Source organism: Rhea americana, unplaced genomic scaffold (assembly GCF_003343005.1).
Source record: "Rhea americana isolate MKP2758 unplaced genomic scaffold, rheAme1 scaffold_119, whole genome shotgun sequence".
In the NCBI taxonomy this organism is placed as follows: Eukaryota; Metazoa; Chordata; class Aves; order Rheiformes; family Rheidae; genus Rhea; species Rhea americana.
The window spans coordinates 1,923,690-1,940,764 of record NW_028185250.1 but is presented as its reverse complement, the minus strand read 5'-3'; the positions used below and the strand labels follow the sequence as shown (position 1 = coordinate 1,940,764).

The following is a 17,075-nucleotide window of genomic DNA, read 5'->3' as shown; positions in this document are numbered from 1 at the left end:
GACATGACAGAGCAAATTAATGTCTCAGACCAAAAGATCCTGTCAATAGGGGTAAATCTACACTGTGGAAGAAAAGGCAGAAGAAAAGGCACTGAAATACAAAGCTGCTGAACAGCAAGTTACTAAACGAGGAGAGGCAAAAGGCCTCATTTTGTAGTGTCTTATTTCAGTAAAGTTGATGAGAATTTCTTTGTTAGCAAATAACCAGTATAAGCAAACAAGTGAGAAGCTAATGCAACAGGGCAGGCGTAGAAACTCTCAGTTCTATAGCCCACAGGAGGTGAGAAGGAACACGGGTATTGTGGTGGATACACCTATGCCATATGGTGCATGCAGGAAACATACCAAACTTGCTAATGTGTAAAGAATCACTCAGCCAAAACCATCAGATCCATCGCCTTATATGGCTACATCCACAACCTCAACTCACACATAGATAGTGGTCTACAGAGAGCTTCTTTGGGCTCTCCTGATTAGCAGTGGACTGCAACGCAGGATCTTGCCTTGAGGTGGGATGCTCCTCAAGGATACTCCTCCAGGTTAAGACATCCTTGCACTTGACTAGGAGATCGAGGTGAGTGACAAAATTGGTAACACTATTAATTCCCCTTAGTGATTTTTTTTCCTCTTCTTCTCTTTCCCTTTTCTCTCTTTTCCTCCTGGCACATGTAATAGATTACGATTGCAGTTCCAGCAATCCGAATAAACCTGCAGTCATAGTTATTCCCAAATTCATGTCATCTCCTTTGTTCAGAGGGTACCTAACTACAACAAGTATCTAGTCAGAAACCTTAAAACCTAGCCTTCCAGGATAAACTCCTGTCCAATCTCTCCAAAGGAGTGAGAGCTGAACAATTCAGGTTGGCCAAACTGGCCAAGGAGTAACTGATGGTTCCAATGTCGGAGGAAGCCTTCAATGCTCACCTGAGCAAGATACCTTACAGGTTGAGCTCTTGCTTGTAACGTCTCCAAGACCTGAAGAAGTAGGGCTGCTGGCATATCACAGCAATGTTGTAGTACACGCACTGTACTTTGAATTTCAGTTTTGACTGTCACTCCACCAAAGTGGAGATAAGACAGATAAGACATAAGAGATAAGACAGAAATTCAAATTTATTCAGATTTCTCCACATTAAACTGGGAACTATATCTAATTATTCTGTATTAGTAAAATAATTAACTGTTTTAATGGATTTCTGCCCATGAATTTTTTTGTTTGTTAAGATAAGATTCATCTTAATAACCCCTAAGAAGCAGCTCAAATCTGATGCACACTGTGACTTTTATGGCCTGGTACCTGGCACCCTCTAGTGATATAGTAAAAAGCTGAAGATAAACTGGTTCTTAGTAATATTGTTTATCATAATCCTCTCTTCTATTACTGCAAGCAATATCAGCTCTAGATTGTTGACTATCGCAGTCTTTTCACTTCCCCTCAGTTAAAACTCTGGAGTAGGAAAGCTGCCAGAAATTCAAAGGAAATGCAACACTCCCTGACAGAAGTAAGGAAGTAGGTAGGACCAAAATAGAATTAAACAACAAAGTGAGACAAGCAATTTTTCCTGGGGTATTTCCTCCTTCCACCTATACTGCAACAACCCTTAGAAAACACATATCTATTATAATAATTATTATATAATATTAAACCTAATAACTGTTACCTTGAATTAGGCCTAACTAGTTGCATAGTCAATTATTTAAATTCTGACTAGCCGATACTTCTGCAAATAGAAGCACCTAGTGCCATTATTTTCCATATCAAAATATTATTTTACCCTAAATGAAGCAACATTTAGCACCTCATTAGGTTTCCATTGCGGGTGGGGGGGGGAAGTTGTTTGTTTTTCCTATACAAGTGTAATTCTGGTATTTTGGTAGTGGCTGCATCGTTCATGGACACATATGGAATTTTCAATTAATACATATTTTGAGATCTTTTTTACATAAACATTTATCTGGGCTTAGCTCATTTTAAAAACAGTATTTCAGGACTGAGTTAACAGGTGATCACATGTATTTATTAATAAAATACATACTTTAAAAACATTATTTTAATGTAAAGCATAACAATATAATTTTTATTTTAACATTCAGCTTGAAAAATATTTAGAAGAATCAAAATCGTTAAGTAAAATAGAAAGAAGATTCATTTAACCCTGAAGTTTGTCTTATAGACATTCTATGTAAATACTTAAACTATGCTCAAAGAATAATGACAGGCATACTTACAAGATCATAGTTATAAAGCGGTTCACAAACCTTTTCAAGTGTGCATAAATACTTCACGTTGTCTTTTGATTCATTTGCTGCATCTGTGATTCTGGCATCTAACTCTTGCCACATCTACAAAAAAAATAAAATAAAATAAAACACGTAAAAAGCTTCATATGTTGCAAACTATTTCTGTTACGATATATAGATTTGCCAAAAATACACCTTGGTAACTTAAGTTTTAAAAGGCATTGTCAAAAATGCAATATAGCTTATTTTCCTTGATGATAATTTTTGTCTATCTCTAATAATTTCTCATTCTTTCTCTCAATAAAATAAGCACACTAGCACAATACTGAGATTTTCCTCTCTTAATTTTCCTCATAAAATCTCTCTTAAATGCAATTAAACAAAATAAATATTGCAAGCTTTGTCTATTATGGTCAAAATCAACATAAGAAGAAGAAAGAATTACCTGTGTTAGTTTAGAATGTCCAACATTCAGAAAGAATTACCTGGAGTAGTTTAGAATGTCCAACGTTCAGAACATTAATGACAGCTTTGCAGTTTGGTCCTTTGATCTGCTCAATAATAAAATTAAATTTAGCAGACATACATTTCCAGTGCTCTAGTTCAGTCAGCGGACCTGAATTATCAGCTTCTTTTCTCATCTGCTCACTTTCAATCAGAACCTGCAATCAATTTGAAAATAATCAAATGTAAAATGGAATTTGTATCCCTGGTTAATACTTATCACTCTGTACAATTAATGGTTCTATAGGTGCTCTAAATTTCAAGTTAAAACTGAAGTAAAAGTTTTCTCATCTTAATTAGCTGTTCTTTTAGATGTGTTGTCTTTACACATGGGAACACCAGCTGTACATACACTCAAGAAAGATAATTTTTAATACTCAATGGGCTCAGTGAACATGATATACATAAATAGGGTAGGACATATGCCAACCATTCCTTGCAACAGCCCAATCCCAAAAGACTAATTCTTGAGCACACAGGTATATGTACATCCACAGTCAGACTGTTTATACACAGAAACATTTGAAAGAGAATCTAAAGCCTCTTTTCGTATGTACTGATTCCTGATAATGCCATTTTTGCCATCCCACAAGAACCACAAATATCCTTGATCTGGCAGTGGCATCAGAATTAGTCATATATTTAGATTTATACTTTCAAAAGAATGGCCCACAGAAGGATCTGGCATACAGTCTGATTTAAACCCAACAGACTTCTAATAAACATTCAAACACATCTATGTATTTCACTAGAAGTTGGTGCAGAGACCCTTGAAACAGCATCTGTCCACGTGTGGGATTCTACCTGGCAAAGTGCAGTGTAGTGCAGGCGTATAAGCTCAAATAAGAAAATAATAAACAGCTGTTACTTTTCCTGTGATGATTGTTTCTTCACATATACTGGCTATCATGCTCCCAAATTAGCAAGTGTTAGAAGATCAGAGAATAAAAGCAGAAGTAAAAATAATCTAAATGTAAGTAAAAGTATGGTTTATCTTCACATCGGACATCTATACCCATTTCAGTAACTTTTGTTAAATGTCAGATGCCAGATCCTGATTCAATCTTGCAGTATACAATGATTCCGACATGTCTACTGTTGGGAAAAGACAAATCACTATCAAGAATCAAAGAAACATTTTGAAGATATTAACCAAAGAGAAAAAAAAATTTGTAATTAGTGTCACACAGTAATGCTTCCGATTTGGAAAAGCATCATAATTCAGAACTACATTTAATCATATTGTAAAACTGAACTCAAGGCAAGTAATGCACGTGCTCCACAGCTGTCATCAACTGAGCTGATGTAGGCATATACCTGTATTTCTTCTTGAATCAAAAATCTATGGGTCAAAATACATGAAATAAGACTTCACTTTTAAAAAGCTGAAGAGCTATTTTAATAAATATATTTAATACATATATTTAGTATCAGGTATAAAGTCTAAGTGTGCTCATCTGTATGTAGATAAACATGCAGTCAGTTCTTACATTTATTTCATTCACATTTTTGTTCTTCTGAGCTAAATACACTAAATATAGTATGCCCTTTTAAATACAGTATGTCTCAGTTTACACAGATTCTGTACTAACAGAAAGAATTCCATGCTTTATCCTGGAAATAAGACATGCAATAATTTCTTGAATAATAACAGACCACAAATAGGAAAACAAGACAAAAAAAAATTCCATACCGGGTCTGGTCAGAAATCATTCTAGCCAACGTACCTGTTACTACGAGTGGTAGTAGAAACTTAAGGAACATACAGAATATATCCAAGAGTATATGTTGTCTACACCAGCATTATTATTCCTACATCCTTTTGTCCTCTCGTTCTTACTAGTTGTGTGTTAACTGCTCAGAAACTCCTGTTCTTACTAGACTGTAAGTTTCTAGGAATGAGGACTGCCTTCTTTCTTCACTTGTATAACACTTGGCATACCCAGGCCCAGATACAGTTGCAGTCTTAACTGATTGCAGACAAGTCTCATATGTTATTTATAAGTATCTATCCACATTCAAGTTGAACTGAAATGTTAAGACAACAACTTACTCGTTCAATTTGTCTATACCATATCATAAGTACTTCCTCTAGCTGGTGAACCATATCAGAATTATCAGCTGCTGCAGTTACTTCCTCAAAGGACTGGAGTTTAGAAAAATCAATGTAATCTATTTTTTTCAACTCAACAGTTCCTTCAATACTTATTCTAGCTCCTGAAAAAAAAAGCAATTACAGTACAGAATGAATTAAAGACTCTAAAATGAGTGCAAGCAATTTAACTTTGGAAATACATACCTATAATCAGTCTTGTTTCTATACAAGTGTCATTTTACTGCACTCGCACAAAAATAGAAAACTCTTCTTTTAAATCCAGATTCTTTCTCCTGAGAAAGTTCTCTAGTGACATGATTCTTCTGAAGTAATTCACCCATGTATTACTTCAGTAATTTACCATTTTATTTTTCCTTGCAGAAGAGGAGAAGTTCCTTACATAAGTCTTACTGCCTATGAAGTGAAATTTTTAAGTGGAATGTTTGTTTCCCAAATGCAATGCTTACCTTCTAAAAATGAAAGGTATCTGTTAATTGTTTCCACAAAGTTCTGTTTGTCTTTTGTTTCTTGTTTGGTCTGAGTTAAAGCGCCCCAATTATTTGTTGCAAGGATAGCTGGGAGAAAAATCTTTTCTATCATGTTCCTAATACCACACAGAAGTCCTTCAGTGGCATCCAAAACACAAAAGAATATATCCTGTATTAAACAGAATTATTGTTAGTAATGCAGTATGTTAGGCTGAAAACAGTTTTATAAAATCAGCATATTTTTATAAAGGTATTCCAATTTTGACTAAAAAAACTTTAATTTAAGAAGCCATAATCTGTACAAAATACTGATACTTAAGAATGTGACCATAAGGTGTTGTTAAGCATATTGTTTTGAAAGAAAAGAGTGAAGACAAAAATGATTTAATACAATTTTAAAAGGTTGCCAGATAATATCTTTGTAATTTCAGTTATTTCCCAATTACATAGAAAGTTTGGAAATGTTTTAAATAGTATATAGCAATTAAAAATATTCTAAATGTCCACATCTAAAACTATGTGCTAACAAATGAAGTGCAAGTAATGAAAATGTTCTGAAAGTCCGTATCTTAAATTATATAAGCAATCATCTGACTGAATTTTTATTGCTTTTGATTAGATCAATTTTTCAGTATACTCCAAAACCAACCTTCACAAGTTCTATCTTTAATAATCAAACATTTTAAATGTCCTTCAAATCAGCAATTATTAACATACTTCACATGACATAAATATCTATAAATTTCCTTTTTTCCCCTCATTGCTGAAGTAAGGAGTTTGACCCAAAACCAGTATTTATGTCCAATACTGAGGTATACTTCACTATTTCTAATAGTGCTTTTTTCCTTTTATCTTCTCAGCTCCCAAAAGGAATAAAACACTCTTAACATAAAATATAAAACAATATAAATGAATAATGATTTTATGTCCAGAAAGTCTGAAATCATATTAATTATATGATATATATATATATATATATATATACACACACACATATATGACTGATTCTTATCAACTTGCTGTCCTTTGAACACTGCCAGAGCATAAAGATGGGTAGCTATACACGAAAAATCAGGCCCACATATATCCAATACAGTGTACATAAATGTAAAGCAAAAAAAAAAAAGCTACATAATTTACATAATTGTGTATTTCATATCCAAAGATACATGAAAGCGAAATGTACAAGTAAACTTCTCTCCAAGAATCTGCTGTAATGTCTTCTAGGCAAACTAGATCCTTTCGAGCATAGAGATTTCACTGGCACCTCAAATGTACTTACTGGTTTTAATCTCTTCAAAAACACAAGGGAGGAGAACAAGAAACTTATCTAAATGCTGACTTCTTGTTCAACAGAGGTCTGTAAGATACTGAATTCATGAAGTGCCCACATGCTTGCTGAATTAATATAGCTGTTCATCATCTCATCAATACAAATAGAGGGGAATATAACACAGTTTAGTATTTAAATATGCCATTTACCAGCAACTGAAGTTATAATGTTACAACAGTGAAACAAAAAAAAGAAACAAAAAATAGCTATTTTCAATCTTTTCAGATTTTAGAATAGAAGAGAGACTACCTCATGTATAGTTCTTGGATCTATAGGGCTGTCATTCGTACAACGAACAAAAAATAAGCATAGTCCTACAAATTTGTCTGGTGTAGTATCCACATATAATTTCATCATTTTACTTCCTTTTACAACTCCTGGAATTGTTCGACCACATTCTGCAAAGAATTTCACAAGTGTTAGTATTTTTAAAATGGGGGTATTATAAAATGCTTGAAATTAATACAGTGAAATAAAATACAACATAAAATTATTTTCTTGTTTTTGTGTGTGAGAAGCAAATTTCCCTCAAGGCAGAATCTATAGCTATAAATAACTACACAGTTAAAATCTACATCAAACATGCAACATATGCCTCACAAAGCAATTTTGGGACCATTGTACTGCATGGAAAAGGAATTTGCTCAGCCCATCATCCTCAGGTATTTGCTGGTGGCTGAGGTTACTTGTATGTTGACTCTCACTCACCCTGTCATAGAAAATGTCATGCATAACAGAGAAAAGGAAACAGGAGAGAGGGTCATTGTTTAGCTGCAGTAGGAAGAAGGCAGTAAGAAATAATGGTAGATAGGAGTGTGATAGGAATTAGGAGCTGTAGAAAAAGAAGAGCAGATGTGATGATAGGAGGAAGTGGTACAGTATTATAGATCTTTAACATTCCATTGAAAATAAAATATAACCAAGATGAATTAAGATTATTCTGGCAACAATTAATCAGCAATTAATTCTGATTTTTCATTTTTGAATGCCCACCTCTCAATTTCTGCATTATTTTAATAACCGAAGAAGCTGTTTGCAATGTTCCTTAAAAAAAAAAAGCCAAAAATAAGACAAACTTTATCATGTGGCAGCACATTGATGCACATAAGACATCAGATCCACAACCTTCAGGTTGACCACAAACATTTGTGTTAGCAGGTGAAGAAGTAATCAGTAACAATATTCTTCTATGTATTCCACCAATATCAACACTAGAGAAGGCATATGAGACATAATTTGCCATATGCTTTAGAGGTACTCCCTGACAGCTGAAGAATGGTAGAAACCAATGATCTGAAGTTTGGTGTCAAGCTCACGCAGGAAATTTATTAGCTGTTACAGATGCTTTTGCTCATCCTCTCTAGTGAGACTGACAGATTTTCCCCAGTTTATCCTTGCTCAAGTTTCATTTTTTCCACTTTCCAGATCCTTCTGGGAGTTTAAGACTTCATTTCTGAGGCTTCACATGCCACTCTCATCACAGCCTAACCACTTTTCCCCTTCACTTCTCTCCTGTTCTATTCTGAAACATACCAGATTTGATTCAAAAGAGTATATTCCTATGGGCTGCTTGCTATCAGTGGCACCACTGAACTGAAGATTTCAGTTCCAGTAGCGGTTCTAGAGCAGTAATTAAGAAGAAAGAATCACTAACACTTAGCTGTAGCATGTTCAAGGAATTCTGAAGAGATGGACTGTGCAGTGTGTAAAGAGGATCAGACACTCTCAGTTCCTCTGAATATACAATCTTAGGCAATTCGATTGTTATGTATACTTAGGTAAGGGAACTATGGTTTCAGTGCTTACAAAAATCATTAGAGATTTTAGAAACAAAACTACCTCTCTTCTGGGCATGTGAAAACTGAAACTTTTCAAACATTTGTAACAAGGGCAAATTCAGACAGGTGTTGTGAAAGTAGCTTCTGCTTTAACGCAAATGGGGCATAATTCCTGAAAGGAAAGGTTGTGATTGATTTAACACTGTGAAGTAACTTATCCTTTTAAAGTCTTCTTTCCAGGAAAGGCTGAAATGCTTTGACTGAACATTTTCTAAGCAATTCACCTCGAAGCAAGATTTGAAACACTTAAATTTCAATTCTTATAGTGAAAAACTGCAAAACTATGAACAAGTGAACAACAGGGATTTTTGGAAAAACATTAAACAAAATTAACAGTAGATGGTATTAAGTCTGCTTGTATTTATGATGTTAAAAAATTACCTATTCCAGGTGCATCTCCTTCTTGATACAAAAATTTCAGTGTTTTACTTCCTCCTTTGGCAAAGAACATATCAAATGCTTCCAGCTGTTAAATCAAAATGTGAATACTTGTTACTCAAAATAGTATAGTTTAACATGCCTTTAAGATACGCAAAAATCATTTGATTAGACAGCTGTTTACATTTTTGATGACATATAATAAATTTTTAATCCACACTGTTGTGAGAAATAACAAAACAATGTATGTAATAGATCCTTTAAACAGTATTGTCAACTACTGAACCTGCACAGACAGACAGATGACCTAGTTCCTGATGACTGTATATCAAATGTTTATGCTTTCAGCAAATGATGCAGAAACACTACAGGACATTTTGTCATTCACAGAGATCTGTAAGGATAAAGTATCAAACTGGAAGTAATTAGTCATAAGATCTTTAGAAGTATACACAGCAGATTTCCATGACATGAAATAGCTTGCTATTGCAACCCTCCCCCTACATGTAAAGGATTCATTTCTAAAACAGGAGTTATATGACATGCTAGAATTTTATTTAGGAGGTAAGAAGTGACCACATTGGTTCCAAAACCTTTTCCTCACAGTAAAGATTTTCACTGACCTCTACAGGACCATCAGAAATTTCAACTGAGGGAAACCATGCTGCCACATAATTAGCTCACTCTATCTGTCTACAAACTGCCAACCCTGAAACACTACAGGTCTCTGGGTAGTTATTTTGATTTTGCCATGTTAAACATGGTGCTTTGGATAGTATGAATGGCATCTCTGTACTAAAAGCTTTCAAGTATGAATTACAATTTTGAAAAACAAGCCTGAAATTATAGCTGAGGTTTCCAAAATCTGAATTTCCAAACTGTACTAGGCCAGCAATGTGACACGCAGGTGGACATTATTTAAAACTGGTCCTGTGTGAAGACAACATCATGCAAAAATAAAAGTAAAAGCAAGCTAGATTTAGAAACAGACACACTGCAACTTTTGCTTCAGGTAAAAAAAAAAAAAAAAAAAAAAGAAAAAAAAAAAAAAAAAAAAAAAAAAAAAAAAGGAAAATTCAAAAGAAAAAAGTAGAAAAAAAAGAAAATTAGAAGAAGTACTAAAAGGTCAATGACAAAAACAGTAAAAGATTCACTACCACACAAAGTACTCAAACTTGAGATGGAGAGAAAGTCAAACAGTAATTTTTGGGCTTACATGATGTTATGAAAGAGGATCAGATGTGAGCTACCGCTGTAGCTACCGCTTCTGCACATGATACAAACAGTCACTGTGTGAATACATACACAGACTAACACTTAATGGATAAATCTTAGATTGTGGATGTCAAAGACAGATGGTGTATGTGCATAGATGTGGCAATTCTGTAACAGACAATTTGTTAAAACACAACACTGACACAGCCCTTATGGGCTAACCTGTATGAATAAATAGGGACTGAAAACTGGCAAATTTCCAATCATAAAACATAATTTTCCATATCAGTCTTCAAATGACAAAAGTGGCAAAGAGGGAAAAAAATCCCAAAGGTTCTTAAGTATTTGAATTGATCAAACTCAGCGTAGAATAGCAATTTTCCTTTAAGTCAGGGTGATTTAAAACCAGATAATAGAAACACCTCTGTGTTGTTTAAGCGTAAGAAAAAACAGGACTGTTTAAATGCATTTTATGATATGTAAGTATCAATATGCAAACAAACAATAAACTGGGATTGTAACCAAATTCAGCTAGTAACTGAACAGGTTAAGTTGGAACAATGGATTTGTTTGATCAAAGATGACAATACCTGGTTGAATTCTGAATAAGTAAAAATCTCTTTAATAGAAGAGAATAATGTCATGCAACCAAAAAAAGGAGGACCTTATAAGTACAGCCATACTGAGTTTTGATGCTGTACCAAAAAAACGATTTAACTGGTTGCTCCTGTTTGTGCAAACACTTTGAAACAGTATGCAAATTACAACACTTCAACAGACTCACAAGGAATAACTGAGCTTTCAAAAGTTCCACACGTTATGGGACCTGCACACTCTAAAATCCATTCTTATTCCTATCTTTCATACATTTTAAAATGACCAGTGTTCAAAAGTGAGAAGTATTTCATGGGTCTTTCCAAATTATATTAATGCAGTGGTGCATAATTCATCTTCCCTCATACTATTAAATAACATTATTAACTTTCAAAATATTTCCATGAAGTTATTTTTGCAAAATCCTCAGCATTTCAGTGACAATTTGCTTTAAAAATAAAAAAATCCTACTTTTAGAATGTAATTATAGCAGGCTGAAATGGATGAAACTTGTTGGAACGGGTAGATATAACAAATATTCTTTTTATCAAAATAACATCAATAACTATTGTTTTCCTGAGGTAAGGAAGATGAAAGACTCACAGTAAAAAACACAGAGAATATTTGCAAATTTGCTAGGAAACTAAGCTGAAAAGCTTAGTTAGGTATTGTTTTAATTGAGCTGTGTGCCTTACTAATCCCATTATCTGACAGAAACAATCTAAATGATGGGTAACATTTCATATAAAAAGGAGCAATCTGTTACACATTTTGATTAATAATTCAACAAATATATACAACAGACTTACCGAAGGGGCATCTAAAATCATTTCTTCCACAGTTGTTAAGTCTAAACCTAGCCTGACACTGAGAACTTCAAATATATATTTATATGAAGCATCAACTTTCATTCTTCGAAATTCTCTTGCTTCTTTATATCGAGCCTATAATATTAAATGTATCTTTAAAATTAAAAAAAAAAAAAGGAAAAACACACACCACACAAAGGCTGCAAGAATAACCTGCTACTTAAATTGCAACTACTACTAAACTCTACTGTCTTGTAAGACAATATAAAACTACCCCATTCATTACAGATATACAAATTTTCAGAGGCTAACAGAATAGTCTTGTAAGAATTACTGAAACATAAAGTCAGCTCTGGGTATATGCCAAGGAAAAGCAAGAATTAGCTATACTACAGCTTAGCTTTAAAGACGTGTGTGCACCATTTTGACTGGTTTTCTTTTCCATAATGAGTATTTCAATTTATTGATACAGAGATGTCGCAACATGAATTTAAAACTGAAGTAGTTATAGTGGACAAATATTTGCAGGAGCTAAGTTGGGTACAGCTTTGCTTCAGTGTAAATTATTCAGTAGCACTTCCTGTTACCTTCCCATCTTGCTTTAAAATAAAACCTCAAAATACTCCAAAACATTAAAAACAAAGACTCAACCACTTTCTAATGGGCAGAATTTAATTTAAAAACTGAATGTAAACTTAAAAAAAATAAAAAAACCTAAACAACATAAATAAATTCAATGAACTAAGAAAAGATGCAGAAACCTATTTCAAGATCTAATATTGGATACTAAACCTGTTTTTCTCTTAAAATTTCTTGCAAGGACTGAACTCCACTGGTACTCCGGCGAAACTTAGACATCCTGTTATTTACAGGATGAGAAGACTCTTGAAAGGAAGACAAGTTTGCTGTTTGTCGAGTACGGCCAGCAGATGTGGGTCCAGCATCTTGTGGTGCAATGGAGCCAGATGCAGAATCCTCTGGTGCAATGAGGCTAGGCCCAGAGCTATCTACTGCAGTGAGATTGGGCCCAGCATCTTCTCCAGTGTTTGAACTTTCTATATTATCTCTTGGTACCCCCTCCATTCTGAAATATGAAATTTTGCAACCAATTAGCATTACAATAATCCATAGTTTTCAAATCTATCTTTTCAAAAAGAATAGGAAGAATGACAAGACAGAGGATAAAAATGAGAGAAACGAGTGCATCTCAAAACTGACTTGCCAGGTATACAAATCTAATATTCTCATCAGATTCTCTTCAAGTTGTTAAGATAGTCTATTAGAAAATGTATATTCATGTCTGCTATGAATGGCGTGCTGAAGTCAGTTATTGAAAGACTTAAAATAATTGAGCATGTATTTATATTTTTGGGATGTGAATATCTTTAAGACTTTCAGTGAGTATATGATTACTGAGAAACAGTAAAAAGATTATCAAGTAAAACTTAAACAAATGTTTTATATTTTAATTTGTAAGATATACACATCTATTCAACAATTGAACATGCATAAAACCCGCACAGAATTCCAAATCAGGTCTTAAAGCATTGTTCCCCTAAGCGTTTACACATGACTTTTATACAGAATTCTCTAATTCTGTATAAACACATAGCACTCTTAATATGTATAAGTGTTTGCAAGACTAATGTTGTAAGATGGAGGGTGTGAGGTAATATATTTTTAGTGGAAACATTTAATTTTTAAATTGTTACTATGTATCTAATAGGATTTATTTTCATTTAAATTAATATAAAAATCAGAATTTTGTCATTAAAAACATCCTAAGATTAAAGAATAACAATGGCTAGGATTGCATGGCTTCTTAATGCTAACAGCAATATCCTAAGATTAAAGAATAACAATGGCTAGGATTTCATGGCTTTTTAATGCTAACAGCAAAAAACATACTGATTGACAATCTCTTTGCACAAAGCATCTTGTTAGGTCTTACGAAATACCTAAGAAGTTCCTAGAGCACGAGCACATAAAACACAGTGCAAGAAAGTCAGACTTTCTCTTAACTCTGTGCCTAACCCCTGAAACACTGCAGTTCATGCAATGCATGAACTTCTTTGCAGCATGCAAATCACCTCTTGTAGTGTTGTTCTCTTCTTTCCTTAAGGAAAAATACTGAGAAAAATCAATTTAGGAAAGTCATAAATTGGAAAAGTAAGATTTGAACTAATTAATTCCATTCTGACTGCGCTGGCCCCTGTAAGGCTGGCAATGGTATTTTCCTCTTTGAAATTCAGGTGGATTATGTCGGATGTCAATTTCCTTGACTCTAACTCTTCCTCTTGAAGTTGTCTAGTGACAATAATATCCTTCCCTAAAGCTCAAGTAGGTGAGAGAAAGGGGGTTCTCACTGCTTCCTTTAGCAGCAAGGACTACACTGTACACTGGCATCCTCCAAGCACTGCTTCTCCAAGCATCAAAAGTTGTCTGGTGGCTCAGCTGAGATCTTCACATTCTTCAAAGAACAGCAAGAATTCCGGTAGGCCGTGCCCTGTCTACAGGAGCCGTTCATGCAAGACAAACAGAAACACAGTCTGGCTTCCAGCCTAGAGTGTACACTTCAAATATGGCATAAACAAAATCAATCTATTTCTCCCTTGGAGCTCACACTAAGGTTTAGTATCCCTTATTCTACACCATACCAAAAGCTGGCATTATTTCTCTCCCTCTTTCTTGTGAGTCTTGACAGAGGGATGATTGTCATTCTCTAGTGTTGGTAACAACTGGAGGAATGTTATCTAAATTCTCTTCTTTACATCAGAAATGTGTTGATGTGACTCCTCTGAACTTCTGAAGAGATTCAGAGATTATATTCAATCATTCAGTCTTTTTTTGTTTGTTTCATTAAGCAAGTTAAGTTAGAATCAGTCTTGTCCCAGACAGAAAGATGAATGTTGGTTTTTTTTTGTTTTTCTTTGTTAAAAAATAAACAGAAGCAATTGCATTTCTTTCAACAGAGTTTTATAAGTGTCCTCTACAGCTGGATCAAGTTGAAAGTCACTGCTTATCCCTTCCCCSCCCCCCCCCCCCAAAAAAAAAGACCAATCCACAGTTCCCAAGCTGCTGTTTGTCAGACTGCAAACCGTAATAATAGACTCTGACAGGGGATATCATGGAAGTCTGTATTCCTCCAGTCCTTGTAATTTTTACCTGAACATCTATTTGCCAGTGACTACTAATCACTGTTAGAGAAAAAAAAAATATAAGGGAGACAGACATTCAGTCTGACCTAGGATGGCAATTCTAATGTTCTTATGCTTAGGATTTTCAAACCTAAAGCTGAGAACCCAAGTCAAATGGCTTGATTCATGAGATTTTGCCATTTCTTATGAGTTTTCACCAAATCAGCAACAGACTCACTTGCATTCCCTATACAACAGAAAAATCTGTAGCAAAATGTTAGAAACAAGCTGTTTCTTCCTAAAATAAATGCACAAAAATGGCATTACCTGAGTTACCAGCAACACCATCCCATTGAAAGGTATATGGTTCTTCTCATTCTCACTCCTGACCCCTTTTTGAGCAGCAGCAACAGTAGTGGGCAGCAGTGAAACTCGGGGAGGGAGAACCAAGCCCACCACTCCACGCTGCTCAGGAGGTGCCAAGATTTCCACACCCCATGGGGCAGGCTCACCGTGGAGACTAACCCGAGAAGGGCATTCTAAGCCGCCTCAGCAGTCAAGCAAACTAGCAGAGCCAGCCCAAGACTATAGGAACTGGGATACTCAGTCCTGGAATAAGTGGAATGCCAAGTGCTGCTCCAAAGACATAAGACCCGAGAAGGCGCAGGAAGAGTGGGGCTGAGGGAGGGAAAGAGAGAAGGATTCCCAAGGGTAGAGTGTGAGGATTACTGACTTCTGACTCTCCTCTGAAAAGCTGAGGTACCTTAACCGGCATTTCTCCTGCTTTAGCAAAGAGAGGCAGGCAAAGAGTCTCACCGACCTGACCAGAGCTGCGCCTCGCCCCGCGAGGGCAAGGGAACAGCCCCCGCCAGTGCAGCCACTCCAGCGCTGGCCGCTCCCTCTCGGAAAGCGGAGCAAACAGCCCCAAGGGCCGGCAGACCCCGCCGCCGCGGTCGGCGGGCGAGCGTTCCCCCTGCTCGCCGGGTCTACGCAGCGCTGCGGCAGTAGAAGCAGCGCGCGAGGCGAAGGGCCGTTAAGGCGCGGCCGTAACGGCTGCGGCGCGGCGTTGCTCCGCGAGGCGGGGCGGGCGAGCAGAGCCGAGCTCGAGGCGCCAGCGCCTCCCCGCAGCCGTTACTGCTGCTGCTGCTTCCCGCAAAATTTTGTCTCTGTTTCCCCCCTTCAAGCTTTTGCCTGTTTACTACTTATTTTAAAGTTACAAAACTTAAGCTGCAGAAGCAGAAAGACAGTCTTGAACATGGAAGAGCTATATGTAGCTACTTAAGTAGTTCAGGCTGTAGAATCAGCACTTAAATGCTGCAAACTCTCAGGACTTGTTTTAAATGTCTGCATAGCACCACATGCATTCATGGAGCTATATAGATACTAAAATAGAATAATCTTGCATTGTGAAAGCACTTTTTTCTCAATTACCAGAAAATGTAAAGTTTTTCCAAGTATTAAATCCAGAAGAAGCATGCCTTTTCCATGTCAATTTTTTGTTTCTATCTTTCAGACCTGAAATAATAGTTTACACTAAACTGTCACTGTGTAATGCCAAAGGATGCCAGCCAAAGAAGTATTACTTGGAACAGGGTTCCCAGCTTCTATAGGTGAAGACAGAAACCTACATCTTGAATGACTGAACTGCAGGCATGTCTGTAAGTAGTGCTGAAGGCATAAGGACAGATTTTCAAACCACTAAAAGATGAAATCAGGCAGCTGAAAGGGTATACAAAAGCACCATTCATTAAGCATTGGGCAGTAGCTAGCTAAGGCTGTTCAGGTATTTTTATGGTACCCTCTATCTGTCAGCCACAGGTGGAGGAAACGTATCTTCACACTAATGCAGAGCACCCATAATTTTGTTCACCATTTAAATCAATTAACTTTCCAAATCCTACAGTCAGGAGGCTTCTCCTGGAAATGCCTGTGGGAACAGTAATCACTGAATATCCCATACAAGGCTTCTGCAAAGCAGGGCAACATCTAAAAGCATACACTTATTATTAGAACAGAATAATAATTGATAATGTTTCATCTGTTTTCAGATGATTGTTTAATTAGATATTTCCAGGGGGACTGGAATATAATGCACCTGGGTGCATTAATTTGAAACTTTTCGCCGGCTATTAAAAAGATAACATTTTTTTGATCCTTCTTCCTTACTTTACTGGTTATATAAGCTGTGATGGTTATAGTAAGATGATACTTAGTGACACCAACTGTATGAACGATACAAACGGTATCATCAAGCCTATTTATACACAGTAGTTTAGAAATACGTATGGAAACAATAAATCTGAACCTCCCCATCAGAAGGAAATAAACCTGGGAAACATACCCCAGAAAGGGCTGTGAATGATTTGAGAGGCTTTTTTTCCCCGCACCAATTATTTTACAGTATTATTCACTCCTGATGTGGCGACACTGCTTTTACAGCCTC

The 17,075-nt window shown here is 35.8% G+C and overlaps 1 protein-coding gene across 3 annotated transcripts in view; it reads right to left on the bottom strand.

Annotated features, from left to right (window-relative positions):
- DNAH8 (dynein axonemal heavy chain 8) overlaps positions 1-12,578 on the bottom strand; it is a 158,308-nt gene extending 145,730 nt beyond the window's left edge. For 2 of the 3 annotated variants that reach the window (XM_085319940.1, XM_085319930.1), the window contains exons 1-8: positions 12,288-12,578; positions 11,496-11,630; positions 8,881-8,965; positions 6,911-7,059; positions 5,308-5,497; positions 4,799-4,962; positions 2,727-2,903; positions 2,230-2,343 (exon numbers count right to left, since the gene is read on the bottom strand). In XM_085319940.1, the coding sequence (XP_085176066.1) occupies positions 2,230-2,343; positions 2,727-2,903; positions 4,799-4,962; positions 5,308-5,497; positions 6,911-7,059; positions 8,881-8,965; positions 11,496-11,630; positions 12,288-12,578 (1,305 nt within the window). The remainder of the gene's footprint in view (positions 1-2,229; positions 2,344-2,726; positions 2,904-4,798; positions 4,963-5,307; positions 5,498-6,910; positions 7,060-8,880; positions 8,966-11,495; positions 11,631-12,287) is intronic. The other variant, XM_085319949.1, reaches the window with a different exon arrangement.
- Positions 12,579-17,075: the final 4,497 nt, after the last annotated feature.